General features: G+C 43.6%; 1 protein-coding gene across 2 annotated transcripts in view; it reads left to right on the top strand.

Moving 5' to 3' along the window:
* EGFLAM (EGF like, fibronectin type III and laminin G domains) overlaps positions 1-14,746 on the top strand; it is a 170,659-nt gene that overhangs the window by 73,386 nt on the left and 82,527 nt on the right. For both annotated transcript variants that reach the window (XM_004265980.3, XM_049708705.1), the window contains exon 7: positions 11,045-11,211. In XM_004265980.3, the coding sequence (XP_004266028.1) occupies positions 11,045-11,211 (167 nt within the window). The remainder of the gene's footprint in view (positions 1-11,044; positions 11,212-14,746) is intronic.

Here is a 14,746-nt window from a genome sequence, read left to right as displayed (position 1 = left end):
ATTGTTTTTGTTTTCTCATCATAAAAGGGATAGTGGTATGTGGTAAAGCTTCAGATAATACCCAATGTGTAAGACTAACTTGAAAGCTACCATTGCGGTTTTATTTCGTATTGAATGATAACTTGTGTTTCGGAGCCCTTCATACCTGCAAGTGAATTGCCAGCTTTTTTCATAGCGTTTTACTAGAACTTATAGCAATAACTGGGCAAATGGCTGCAATATTTAACAGTGATGTAGCCCTGTGTTGGTTTTCCTGCCCCCCAAAGTTATAGAGCTTGATATATTTAAAGAATCGTTCTTATACAATTAATCAATTTTGAGGAGAATGGGAAAAAACAGCAACAAAAATCTCCCTTTCTTTTCAAGAAATTGTTTAGGAAGTTGTGCTGTTTAAGTATAAGCCTTCCATACAGCCAACAATAGAATTAGAAATAAGCAAGAGTGGGCTTGTTTGGGTGTCAGCTGACATTTCATATTAACAAGTGGTGTTTTGTGAAAAATTCCTTTTTCTTACCTTTAGTTTCCAAATTGAAAATCTCAGAACCACTTTCCAGAGTGGTATGTAGTCCCAGAAATTCTGGTAGCCATCCAGTTCCTCCATTCAGGCTCAAATGGAAGGGCGATTCTGAATGTTTTTGCAGAAGTTTGACCTACAGTTCTACAAATTGATCCCTTAAAGCTTCAGTCCCTCCTACCGTGAGCTTTCCTGATGTAATATCCCTGGTCAGACTGATGGGAGTTGACACAAATTGAATTCTTGTGTACCCGTGTTGGGAGCCATTTGTAAACTGTAAATGAAAGTGTGCTCTCCAGTTGCCCCATCAGGGACAAATTGCTAGCTGAGCTTATCATTACCCCATTCTATCCATCTGTTTGTCATTTGGTTGGGTGGAACCAATTCATTAATAGAGAAATACGGCTGGAAGCTGCAGGTCAAATAATACATCTTTTTTTTTTTAACTGTGATTACTTAGTGGTTTTGGACTTCCTCTGCAATTCATTTTAGTATAGAGCAAATCCTGCATAACACCAAGTCTGTAAAATTGAGAGAGACTCGGAGGCCTTTCTGAGCACGGGGTTTTCTTTCACTCCTGTCGTATTTACCCTGGATAACTATGGGATCTTAAAGCAGGGTGCTTTCCTGCAGTCTGTGGATCCCCAAGGGGCTCATGGATGGAAGGCAAGGGGTCCCTGAACTTCGGTTGGACAAAAATTACGCTCTTAGTTTTACCGACTGAAATGTAATGTTTTCTTCAAATATGAATGTAATCAACAAACTGCAGTGGCATTAGCAATTCCTGTGACTTTGTCACTATTAGAATCACAGATATGTTCTTATCCCATTACAATTGTTGCACATATCTCAAAATGCCAGTTATGGTTATCACTACTATGAAATTATTAAATCCATTGCTAAGTATTGTTATTTAATGTGTTAATGAAGAAGTATGTATATTAATGTATCATAACTTTTTATTGTTTTCATAATTGTTTCTAGTATAACTGGTTTCCTTTGTGATCCTATGCATTTTATGCATTTAAAAATATTATTCCAAGAAGGGATTCACAGATTTCCGCTGACTGTCAGAGTAGCACAAACAAGGTTAAAGACTGTTGTCTTAAACAGTTTTTTTTTTTTTTTTTTGGCTGCATTGGGTCTTCATTGCTGCGCGCACGCTTTCTCTAGTTGTGGCAAGCGGGCTACTCTTCATTGCGGTGCGCAGGCTTCTCATTGTGGTGGCTTCTCTTGTTGCGGAGCACTGGCTCTAGGCGTGTGGGCTTCAGTAATTGTGGCACGCGGGCTCAGTAGTTGTGGCGCACGGGCTTATTTGCTCTGCAGCATGTGGGATCTTCCCGGACCAGGGCTCGAACCCTTGTCCCCTGCATTGGCAGGTGGATTCTTAACCACTGTGCCACCAGGGAAGTCCAAGACTGTTGTCTTAGACCAGGGGTTGGCAAATTTGTCTGCAGGGTCAGGTAGTAAATATTTTATGCTTTGCCAGCTACGTGGTCTTTTTCTCAACTATTGAGCTCTGCCATTGTAGCAGGAAAGCAGCCTAGACAATACCTAAACAAACAGTTGTGGTTGTGTTTCAATAAAACTTTATTTACAAAAACTGGCAGGCAGCTGAAGTTTGCTACCCGCTGGTTTAGGGCATTGTGTTATTGCTAACGTCTAAGTTTGAAGATATTTGAATTCAGCTCAATTCACCCTTTACTGGATACTTGCTATGTGCATGCATTCACCCAAACATGTACGTATTGAGTATCTTCCATGAGCAAAGCATGTGCAAGAGATTTCGGGGTGAATCAGCTATTGCCTCTGCTTGGACAGTCCAGTGGGGAATGCAGGTGAGCAGAGTCCAGAGCTGTGAGTGTTGCGGGCAGGGGTGGGGGCCGGGGGCCTAGAGGAACACAGCCTTGACATCTAACCCAGTTTTGAAGGAATCTGGGAAGGCTTCTTACAGGAACTAAGGAGGACATATCAGCAATAACCAGGCACAAGGGGAGGGAGGAAGCAGTGTGAAAAGGCTCAGGCCAGAAGAAGCTGCTCAAGCAGTGGCTTGGAGGCAAAAAGGAAATGTTCTTGGACTTGCTTAGAAGCCTGGAGCTCTGTGTGGTGAGAGATAAGGCTGGGTAGGTAAGCAAGGTTTGGAGCAGGAAAGCCTTTATAAAGGATCTCCTTTTGTCCTGACAGGAATAGGGAGCTATGGGAAGGGTTAAGCAGAAAAGGAATTGATAGTATTTGCATTTTGAAAGATCATGCAGACATTCCAAGGAGCATGGAAATGAATAAGACAATCAGCATGTTAATGCGCTCGCAGCCTAGTAGGGAAGACAGAAATATAAAATTCCATTAGAAGGTGGTATATGCAGTGTAATGGTAGAATCAGAGTTAAGCGGTAGGAGGACCCAGAGAAGAATCTTTGCAATTCTGTGTCTGAAATGATGCTTAGAAGGAATAACATGAAGGAAAATATTGAAGGAAGGAGCCTCCAAATAATCCAAGGTCCTCCAGAAAACATTAAACCATGGAATGCTAGGTCCCATACCGAGGGAGGGAGGACGCACATATCTCTGGTTGTACTGTAATTAGGCTTTTGGTCCCCTCCATCTCAGGCCTATAGAGTGGCCTCCACTGTCAAGGCCATTCGGATGTTCTGTGGATCCCCAAGAGGGCTGTTTTCTGCTCCAACGAGTTCCTCTCTCAGAAGTATTTTCTTAGCCGGATTTAACCATTCCTAGCCCAGTTTCCTAGTTCATGTCTGTAACGTGCTTGAATATCACTCCCCACCTCAGCTTGAACTTTCTAGAGAAGGGGTTCTCAGCCCGTGGGCTCATTAGAAGGTAAAGAAATCAGCTGAGGGGGTCCTGACCAACAGGTGTTCAAAAGTAAAATGAAACAGAAAAGAAAGTATCAGAAGGCATCACACGTAATAAAAATAAGAATTATTTCGTGAAACTCGTGTTTCAGCTGTGTGTGCGTATTTGTGGTGTGTACCGGGTCACAGTGTTCGACGTATGTCTTATCGTGGCTCATTCACAAATGTTGAAACACAGTGCTCTAGAGAGTGATGTATCTAGAGCATACTTGGAGTTTCACAGGCTGCATTTCCACTTTATGAACATTTGTCTGTAAGTCATACATTTGTCTTCATGGCTGAAAAAATCTGTTTTCTTTATTCTCGGAGTTCTAGAGTTGGAAGCACCCTCTAAGGTATTCTAGAAGAAAAACCTCTTGTCCAGTGTTTTTCAAATTATGGGTCACAACACTTCAGTGGGTGGTGAAATCAATTTAGTGGGTTCTTATCAGAATTTTTAAAAAGAGAAGAAAAGAAAGGAAAAGAAGAGAAAGAAGAGGAAATAGCAAAGGGAATAACGTAGTATGGATAAGTATTTTTTCTTGAAACTTTTCTTTCAGTTTTGTACTCACATGTGAGTAATATACATATAGTATACATATATGAATAGGTATATTGGGTTGCTATACAAAAATGTATTTCCTACTGTGAGTTGAGGTCAGAGACATTGAGTGAAGTCCAACCTTCTTACTGTGTTCAGGAAGTAGCTGGTTACATTTCTGATGGATGGCTACCCAACCTCTGCTTCGAGACAGCTGCTGATGCAGAGCTCAGCCCTTTCGTGCAGTTGGCTTTGTTGTCAACCATTCCTAATTACCATCAAAGGGTCTTCTTTATAACGCACTGCCATTGGCTTCCCTGTAAGGAGCCATTGGGCCTCCTAGTCCGATATGGAAAACACAGAAGGCATTGTCCCCATCTTCATTTGACTGTCTATCTCCTATCTAACGACACTGGCATATGTTCACTATATCCTCTCTACCCCAAGCCGATCCATACCAGCCCTTTGAACTCTGCCTCAAGTGGAGAGGGGTCTAGAGCACTTCTGCCAAGTGATCAACCTAGAAAACCACTTTTTCCTAGGATATGGACACTAGGCCTTTTCAACAGCAGGTAGTCCAGAGGCTTCATATTGAGTTTGTGATCAATGCCCCCTGCCTTCCCCATAGATCTTTGCCACACCAGGTTTTCTCTGCCTTGTTTCTATGCCATCGGCTTTTTAAAAAACCTAATGTAAGATTTTACATTTATCATTTGAGTTGGCTTTGCCCTTGTGTTTCTGCACACGGAGGTCATTTTGACTTTTTATTCTGTCATGAATGTCTTGTGAGGTCACGTCCCAAGCAACTATTTGCATTTCCTAAAGTTCTTCTTTTTCAGCTAGTTTGTTAGTGTATATAAATGGAACTGATTTTTGTAATTTTTTTTGTATCTTGCAACTTTATTGAATTTGTTCATTAGTTCTAACAGTTTTGGGGTGGAGTGTTTAAGGTTTTCTATATGTGATACCATGTCATCTGCAAACACAGACAATTTAAGTTCCTCCTTTCCAATTTGGATGGTGTTTATTTCCTTTTCTTGTGTAATTGCCCTGGCCAGGACTTCTAGTAGTAGGTTTCTTAGAAGTGGTCAGAGTGGGCACATTTGTTTACCCTTGTTCCTGATATTAGAAGAAAATTTTTCAGCTTTTCACTGTTGAGTGCTAGCTGTGGGCTCGTCATATATGGCCTTTATTATGTTGAGGTAAATTCCTTCTATACCTAATTTGTTGAGAGTTTTTATCGTGAAGGGATGTGGAATTCTGTCAAATGCTTTTTCTGCATTTATTGAGACGGTCCTCTGGTTTTTTTCTTTCATTTTGTTAATGTGGTGTATCAGATTTATCGATTTGACTATGTTGCATCCCAGGGATAAATTCCACCTGATCACGTAAGATCATTTTAATGTGCTGTTGAATTTGGTTTGCTAGTATTTTTTCTATTTCTGTGAAAAATGCCATTGGAATTTTAATAGGGATTGCATTGAATATGTAGATTGCCTTGGATAATATGGACATTTTAACCACACCTCGAAGGTATCACCTACAATTTCTACTTATAGTTTTTTCAAGTTAAAAATTTAAAGTCACTTGCAAAGTTATCTGACTACAAACTCATTCTAGAATTTTATAATCTTCTTTCCACTCTTTTACAGTTGCCTTGCTTTCACTTAGTTCAAAGGCAATTATGTTTTAGTGGTTCAGCTTTACCAAGTCTTTCAAAACCATTAAACATAGCTATCACTTATATTTTTTACTCATATTCACTAGTTTATATAATATGGCATTAAATAACATAATTACAATAACAAACATGAAAGTCATAAATAACTTTAGAAATAAACACAATGGACTCTTGATAAGCCAACAGCTGAATTAGTGGGAACTAATGAGGATCATTGGTTAATCTAACAAACTGGTAGAGGCGACAAGGAAAGCTTTGACTGTGTGATACGCAGAGGTACTGTATATTCATTTACCTACTTACTTATGGCTAATGTTTTTATATATTATACCAATCTTTTATATAGGTTAATTGATCATTCATGTTAGGAACCCATATTATTATAATCTGATAAGAAGCTGAGGACGCTTTTCTTAGGAAAATGAAGTTCACACATAGAATCTTGCACGTAATTTCTGAGAGCCCTCAGACACTTAGACCAAACAATCTCTAAGACTCCTGATAACCAGGCTGGATGCTAACATTGCCAGTGGTAATGCTTCCTCCCACCAAAATGAACCAGTGGGTGTTTTGATTACTTGAATCAGCTAACTGGGTTTTGAACAGTCACTGCTGACCGAATTGTATCTGTCCCACCTGAACTCCCCCACCCAACCACCTTCCAAAGGTGTCCTACTGACCTCCTGAGATATAGGATGCACAACCCAACCCTATCCCACTACTTGGAAAAGTTTTTAAGAGCCTGCCCTACCGGTGGCTGCCCATCTTTACCTGGGACGGCTGCACTTTCTTAGGCTGCTTCTTCCCCTCTAGGCTTTTCCTGGTTGGGGAAATTGGGAGGCTAGTGTTGCTATGGTGATTTGACTGGCAACTTTGTAGTTAGGATGATTTTCTTTAGTGAAAAAAGATAAAGTTATTGTTTGAGGCTGAACTAAGACAATGCTTTTGCCTGATTATCTCTCTCTCAACCTTGCCTTTGCACTTTTGTACCTCAAGAGACTCTAAAAACATTTAAATGCAAAACCCATGACAAAATCAGGGGCAAAATGTTAAAGGTTTTGGACTGGTATTCAATCTACATGAGCTTTCCTCTCTCACTGTATATAATGAAATTAAATGTTAATGATGTCAATCTCTTATTCGCTGAAAGCTTTCTTTCTTGCATTAAATGAGCAAATAGAAAATAATCTCTTTTTTTTGTGGGGGATGGGAAGCTGTAATTTTTTACATGAAAACTGTTGCAGATATTTGCAGGTAGCCCTGGGTAGACAGTGGCACATTCTTAGAGCAGTGACAGGTCCTTTCCTCTATAAATGCCACAAGAGAAACTTAGCAAAGGATAACAGGAGAGTTTTATCTAAAGATCATATCTTTCCTGACTTTACTGTTAGGCATCCCTGTGGCTTTCCTCTGTGAAGTGATTTTGTTCTAATTTGAGTTTGTAAATGTGTTTCCTTCCACTCATGAGGTTTTCTCTTTGATGACAAAGTTAGTTTACATGAGAAATCCATCTTTAGGGAAAGGATACCGAGAAAGAGAAATGAGCCCTACATCCTACAGTGGACATGCTTGTGACCTCTGCTTCTCCAAACACATGAATTCTTGTGAGATATGGGCCCCATAAACTCCTCATCAGCACGGTGAGCCCAAGGAAGCATCTTTTGCTGGGCTTAAGGACTCCATCTAGCTTTCAACAATTCTTGCTAATGAAAAACTAGAAGAGCACATATTAGAGAAATCTGTGTACCATCCAGGCATCTCCTTTTAGCAAAATGAGTCTTTACCTCCTTGCCTATTAAGTTGTTCATAAAGGGCAAACATCAATATTTTTTGCTTCCTGCCTTCCTCTAAATATCTGTGAGCAGAGGGGTTTAACAATAGAAGAGCGGAGAGGTTGGTTGGGGAGCAAACTGAAAGATGGAGAATCTCCCAATCCCTATCACCCCAATTTTTCATTCAGCATCAAGGATCTTCTTAATCTGATCTTCCCCCATCAACCCAAGTTGGTCTCACCATTTATCAGCTGTGTGACCTCAGGCAAGTTACTTACCCATTCTGTGCCTTAATTTCCTCTTCAAAGAAATGGGGGGGGGTGTTTAATATTAGTATCTACTGTATAGAGTAATTGTGAGAAGTAAATGAGTTAAACTATTAGAACAATGCTTGATACGCATTGAAGAACATGATAAATGATAGCTATTATTAGTTATTAACAAAACCTCTCCACTCCAGTTAGGCCATTTGCCTAACTGGAGGCCATTGTCCCCCAGACATGCACAAACATTCCTAAATTTCATTTTGTAGTTCTTATTACCTGGAAAGCTCTCCTTTCTCCCTCCAACTAGGAAGTCCATATAGAACAGCACTGGCCAATAGTAAATGCAAGCCTCTATGAAATTTTAAGTTTTTTGATAGGGGTATTTAAAGGGTAGTAAGAAACAAGTGAAATTAATTTCAATAATAAGTATTTTTAACTCACTGAATCCAACATATCATCATTTCAACATGTAATCAATATAAATATTAATATTTTACACTTAAAAAAATCCATTGTACACTTTACACGCACAGCACATCCCAATTCAGACAAGCCACTTTTCAAGTACTGACTAGCCACGTGCACTAGTGCTGCTGCATTGCAGCTCATGGGTGTAGAGTGAGCAGGTGGCCAGGGGTTGCCTGCCAGCTCTGTGAGGTGGGTACATCCCTTACATAATGGCTAATCCATGCTGAGCGTTTACAGTGTGATGCTGGTACCGAACCAAACTTGGGTCTGCTTGCCTGAGCGCAGGAAAGCCGACCTCCTGACACCGGGTTGTGGTGGAGGAAAGTGCAGCGTTCATTGTGGGGCACCAAGCATGGAGTCCAGGTAGCTAGTGCTTAAAAGATCCGAACTCCCCGAAGGCTTTCAGGGAGAGGTTTTTAAAGGCATAAGGGAAGGGGATTGTGGGTGTGTGATCAGCTCATGGACACTCCTCTGATTGGTTGGTGGTGAGATAATCGTGAGTCAATATCATCAACCTTCTGGTTCCAACCAGAACCATGTGTCTCTGAGCAGCAGACAGTTAACTTCTTCCACCTGGTGGGTGTTTCAGTTTCTGCAAAACAGCTCAAAAGATGTGGCTCAGAATATTATCTATAGCCCTTGAGGAGGCACTAAAGGTCCTTGACTTTGTTGAATGGCTAAACTATTATTATTTTATTTTGTGTGACGTTATTTTTTCCTTTCTGCACTTTCTCATTTTTCTGATTAAATTTATTCTTTGACTAAAGTTTTTCTACAGGCAAAAGGCAGGCTGAGGACATTGGGAAGAGGGGGCTCCTGTTCTGGGAGGGCCCCATAGGGTCCTGCTCAGTTACATTGCCAGGCACTGTGCTGGGATACAGAACTGATTTCTCCTTTATGACAGCACTCTTAAGTAGGTACTTTTATCACGCCATTTTACGGATGAGAAACTAGAGACTTAAAGAGGTGAAATAGCAGCTAGTGAGCAATAGAGGCAGGATTTGAACAGCTCAGTCCAGATCCAGAGTTTGTTCTCTTATCCCCTGTCTGCTGTCCCCCAGATGGAAGCTGGACTTTTTTTTTTTTTAATCCTTTTATTATTCTTTTTTAACAAACGGCCCCAGGGATAGGGGCCAGGGGAGGGGGGAGGAGGGGAAGCAAGGCCCCAGCCCCACAACCCTTCCCCACCCACCCCTTTCCCCCTTATATATTTATAATCTATATACAAGCCCCAGGAGGTGGGGGCAAAGGGCGCTCCCTCAGCGGGGTGGGGGCAATCCAGGCTCCTGTGCCCTTCGGGACGGCCCTTCTCGAGAAGGTGGTCCCGTCTGCTCCCAGGGCTTTGGCGTCCAGCGCAGGGCATCCGGTGGGGAGGCCTGCTGGTAGAGGTCGATGCGCTGGTTGTGGAAGACTCCACTGTAGGTGGAAGGTGGGACCTTGAGATGGGAATTGAGGCCAGAGAAAGACCTTCCAGCTGGAGGAGTATGTGATGACCCAGGTCCCCCAAGGTTGCTGTTCAGTTTTCGATAATCCTGGAATGGCTTTAGTTCTACTGGGTGCAGCTCTGCTCGCCCCAAGCTAGGGCCAAAGGGCCTGGCAGGTGAAGGCAGCCCCCGCATAGCAGGAGCAGGCGGGGGCCGCACAGCCAGGCTGGGGGGCCACAGAGCAGGGCCCACAGGTAACAGAGAAAGGGGGGGTCAGGCAGGAGGTGGCGCTGGTGGCAGGGAGCCGCAGTTCACCACAGGCAGCTGTGAGTCCACCGTGGGGGGAAGCATCTGCTGGGAAGGGGCCCCATAGGGGAGGAAGCCACTTTGGCCGTCAGGTTGCAGAGGAGAATAAAGATCTGAAGGGGATGGCAGATCCTGTCGCACCTGCAGCAAGGGTAGGTCTGGCAAAGGGCTGGGGCAGAAACCTGGAGGGTGGAGGAAGGAAGGTGGAAGGTAGAGAACTCCTCCAGCTGGCAACTTCCCCAGCTCTGTTGCTTGCAGTGTGGAGAAATCCAGAAATTGGCCCTTGACAGCTACCCCAGAGGGCAGTGCCGAGGGGCGGGCTGGGCCTGGGAGGAGGTACGGGGCTGTGATCTGCAAGGGTGCAATGAGGGTGTCCCTGGGCAGAAACCTCCGTCGTTGGGGTATAGCTGAGAGGCTGTGGCTCCCCCTGAAACCTGAAAAACGGGAGGCCCGGGGCTGCCATAGAAGACCTCAGGGCACAAGCATTGGCCTGATGAGCTGGTCTCTGGGCCACAGTGCCCGGAACCCAGGTGCTTGCATTGTGGCTCAGCTGAGGCAGAAACACTGGGGAGCAGCTCTCAGTCTCGGGTGATGGGAATGGCCTCAGTGACTGATACCATTAGCTCCTTCTCTGCTTTTAAACTGTCTCCCACCACTAGGCACAAGTCCGAGTCCATGTGAACATTCGGCAAGTTGGCACACTTGTAGTTTTGTGAAGAGTAAGGATGGCCGTGCTACAGAATCTTGTTGGGTTTTCCCATGGCAGTTCACGCAATTAGTCACCCTAGAACATTTATATTTGTTTATTTTGTGAACAGATTGTGCATAGATGGAATCTGTGCTCTCCTGACCCCTGGGAATGGGAACTATCAGGGGAAGGCTTGTTTACGAAACATCTGGAAGGCAGAGTCCCTGAAACCGAATTCCTACGTGGGGATCTTTTTTACCACAGTCAAGGCCATGCAAGGAAAAGCGGGTGATCTTTAAACAGTGCTTAAAACTGGCCCTGAAAAGGATCTACTTTCTTTTATTGGCAAGGGCTTAAAAATCATGACCTGGCATTTCAAATCCAGATCACTTTTAGATGGGAAATGTTCACTCATTTTGATAAGTCTTGCTTGCAGAATTCAAACGCTGTTAGCTTACATAGCCAGCAAGCTTTCCTTCCCTCTGCTGTAACTGAACTACTGCTTCTCATTCTGTTTTGTTTTTTAATCAACAAAGGCCAGATTTTGACAAGAGTTGGACCTTAATCCAAGAGCAGCTCCAGATGGATTCCATGGTCATCAAGGGCCTCGATCCGGACACCAGCTACCAGTTTGCCGTGAGGGCCGTGAACCACCACGGTCTCAGCCCCCGTAGTCAGCCCAGTGACACCATCCGAACTGCCCGTGAGTACTGCGGTCCTTCTGAAGGACAGACAGAAGTAGCTGCGTGGCTGGGATTGCCTCCTGAGGACCCACTTGACGGAGGTTGCTTAGCGCCCCGCAAAAGGGCAGTCTGGAAGGGGGTGTCCTCAGCCTTTCCTGCTGTGGTTTTCCCAGGTCTTTGGAAGTTAGAGGCCCTCCACAGGGCCAGGCTGCTTCTTTGTACAGGAGGTCAGCAGAAGGCTTATTTTTGCATTATCCTTAGGGAGTTTGAGGTCAGTTTTCTTTCATGGGTACAAAACAGATCACATACCAAGGTGATGTGCAGCCCCTGCCCCTTTCCATCTTTCAGACAAAATGGGTTCAGCTTAGCATCACAGGAGGAAAAATGCTGCTCCCAGACCCTTCAGGGTTATTCTTCACCGGCAAATCAAGGACGCTCAAGTAAAATCAGCCCCTCTGAAGGATGGTGAAGGAGAATCCAAGTTGCTAGCACGCCGATGTGTAGCTGGGGGTCTGTAGCATAGGCTCTGTCATAGTGCCTCTCTGGGGGCCTTGGGGAAGCTTGGGCCAGTTCATCAAACCAGCTGGAATTTTGTGAAAAGTCAGATTCAGATTGTGGTCTGGGGTTTCAGAAGCTCCCACACGATTCAAGAACTATATTTCGATTGCTTACTCCACCTTGCCAGTCTGGCTTAGAAACCTTTGTCTTTTGGAAGCGGGAGGTACATGGACACAAACCTAGAACCCAGTGTCGTGGGGAGATCTCAGAACTGAACTGTTGACACTTCTTTTGTTTGAAAACTGTAATCTTTTCAATTTTGCCAGTAAATTCCTCCAGGTTCTTGTGTCTGAAGAGCCCCACTACCATCCCTGGGTCTCTTCAGCCAGGAAAGGAACTCTCAGAAAAGAAGCCTACTTAGCACTGCCAGAGGCTTGCCTTGGCCAGGACAGAGCCCTGCGTTCATTGGTTAGCTGATCCTTCTAAACTCCTCCCCTCTGCTTCACAGCAGCCCTACAGCTGACTTCCCTGCCCACCTGCTGTTTCCAGGGGTGGAGATTCACCAAGTTCCCTAAGTCCTAGGAATTTTGGCTCTTCTAAAACCAGCCCTTACCCTAACCTTGAATGTTAGGACTCCATCCTTCAAATGGAATTGTTGCGGAATATGGGGATGTAGTGAGTCCACACCACCACCACTGCCCCCCCCCACACACACCTACATACACAGTAACTACCATCACCCAACAATTGTTTCATCGCTCTTCTTTAGAATTTAGAAGCTACAACTCCCCATTCATGTGGCAAGGGATGAAGCTCCTTTCTAGAAGAAATGTTAACAATTTTATTTCAGATCAAAGGAGGGCCATCTTCCACTCTTGCTGGATGGGATCTACTCTGTAATCTTTGGTTAAGCTTTGTGATGCGTGGCCAAAAAATGGGGCAACAGTAGCTGAGGCAGGCCTCAGGATCTGACTGTGTTTTGAAACACGTAGTTTGTCTTTTTGTATTATAAACCGAGCAGGCACTCTGTGCTGTGTGCCTACCCACCCTTCCCCAACACTGAACTCCTCCACTCCCATTTTGTGAGCTGCCCCATGTTCACTTCTTTCCTTCTATCCCCTAGTATCTCCTTCTCCACAGAGGCAAGAAAGTGCAAAAAGGATGAGCTCTAACACCTCAGCTGGCCCTGGACGTAGATGTGGAGACTGGAGTCAGGGGAGGGGGCGTGGAGGGGCATCTCTTGAACTTTTTCTTTTTAAACTGAAACACTAGTCTGGTCTTGGAGTTTCTGATAATTATTTCCCCTTTGGTAGATGCCAGCTCTGTGAATTAAGTGGGATAAGGTATGTGAAAGTGCTTTACAGATATGTAACATGTTGTTACAGTTGGTCTCCTTTGTGAAGTAAAATTTATCCTTTCAAAGTAATTGTGTGCAGGGGATGTGGCTGATTCAGTGAAAACTCTCAATTATGAAATATTCTTAAATAAGTCAAATTTAACTGTTTATATATATATGGTTACTCACATCAGGGTAACAGAAATAGAATTTATTAGATAGCCTGTTTCATGAATATATAAGAATGTGCTGTCATTGGTATTTCAGTTGTGATTTTTTTGGCCATGATCATTTCTAATGTTTTAGAAAAACCTGCATTCTGGCAAATTCATACTTCTTATTCTGCTCTTTGTCTAGACTATTATTCTACCTCCAAAACCCACTTTTCCGTATATAAAAATGCCTAATTACCAAATAGCCCTTTTTGGAATTATAATAAATTCTGAATATCAGAGCTACCGTTGGGAAAGGCTCCTATGAGCCGGCCGCGTCTCGAGCACTTACCTGGGAAACCCCATATTAATCCTTACAAAAACCCTGTACCAGAGGAATCGTATCCCTTTTTCATAGTATCCTTTTTTTAAAAAATAGATTTTTAAAAATTGAGTCTTTGAAAGATTACATATTTTCCCAAGAAGAATCATTGTAAAGGCAGGATTTGAACTTGGGTTTGGCTGACCGCTAAACCACTTCCCTGAGTGAGGTTCAAATTAAAGAATGTTCTTCTTCTAGTGCGAAATGGCATGAGAAAGGTAAGGTTCGCAGTTAAATAAAGTACAGGGGACAGTCCTTGTAGAATCTATGGACTAAGGAAGTTCTGACAGCACAGAACAAGAATTTTAAGAATTTTTTTTCTTTTAAAACCTGTAAGGCGTATTGCACATACCAAAAGGTGAGTAAAACATATTTACAGGTCTGAAATGCTACCAGCAAGCATCAGTGTAGCCCTGGTGGTTTACAGCTGGTAGCCCTTGTGACTGGTTAGACCCAAGCCAAGAAGTTGTGAAATAGTTTGAACACTTTCTGAAGGAATTTGTGAGATGAGTATTTCTACATGTTGGGCTCCCCCTTTCTCATAATTCTTACTCCTCACAACCTCCGGGTCCTTCCTTCATGGATGTTTTGTGGGTTGATGCTCCCTGAACCGTGAACCTCAGGACAGTTGTCAAGTGCACTACCAAGGTGCAGCGGGCTCGATGGGAACCCTCAGATCGCACCCCAGACACTGCCACTCGCTGAGCTCCTCGGTCACCTGTTTTAGACTTGCATCCACCTCCTTTCATAAAAAATATAACACATCACCTCTAGTTACTCACAGAGCATTGACTTCCCCTGGACCTATTAGCGCCCGACCCTGTTAGCAGACCTCGGGTGCTCTGTGTCTGTAGTTACTGAAAGCCAGGGCCCAGCGTTTTCCTTAATTGGTGCTCAGCCTGAGTGAGGAAGAGGGTTTTGATGGCTTCGCCGGGGAATTGTGAGGTGTGTTCAATGTCCACATCTTAACCTCAGCTCCATAACCTTACAGGTAGAAGGGGAAGGAAAAATGAAGATGTTTTAGTGTCCAGATCCTCTGCTGAGAACTAGATCATTTCAGACCTTGACTAATAAAGACGCTACCCTGTATTGACTCCCATCCTCTCAGCAGAGATTTTCCACACATGTCAGCACCTCTTCTCTTCCTCTAAGGAAATACGAGAAAGACAAAGATCACGATTCCTCAT

The sequence above is a fragment of the Orcinus orca genome, chromosome 3 (assembly GCF_937001465.1).
Source record: "Orcinus orca chromosome 3, mOrcOrc1.1, whole genome shotgun sequence".
Classification (NCBI taxonomy): Eukaryota; Metazoa; Chordata; class Mammalia; order Artiodactyla; family Delphinidae; genus Orcinus; species Orcinus orca.
This window is presented reverse-complemented; position numbering and strand designations above follow the sequence as displayed.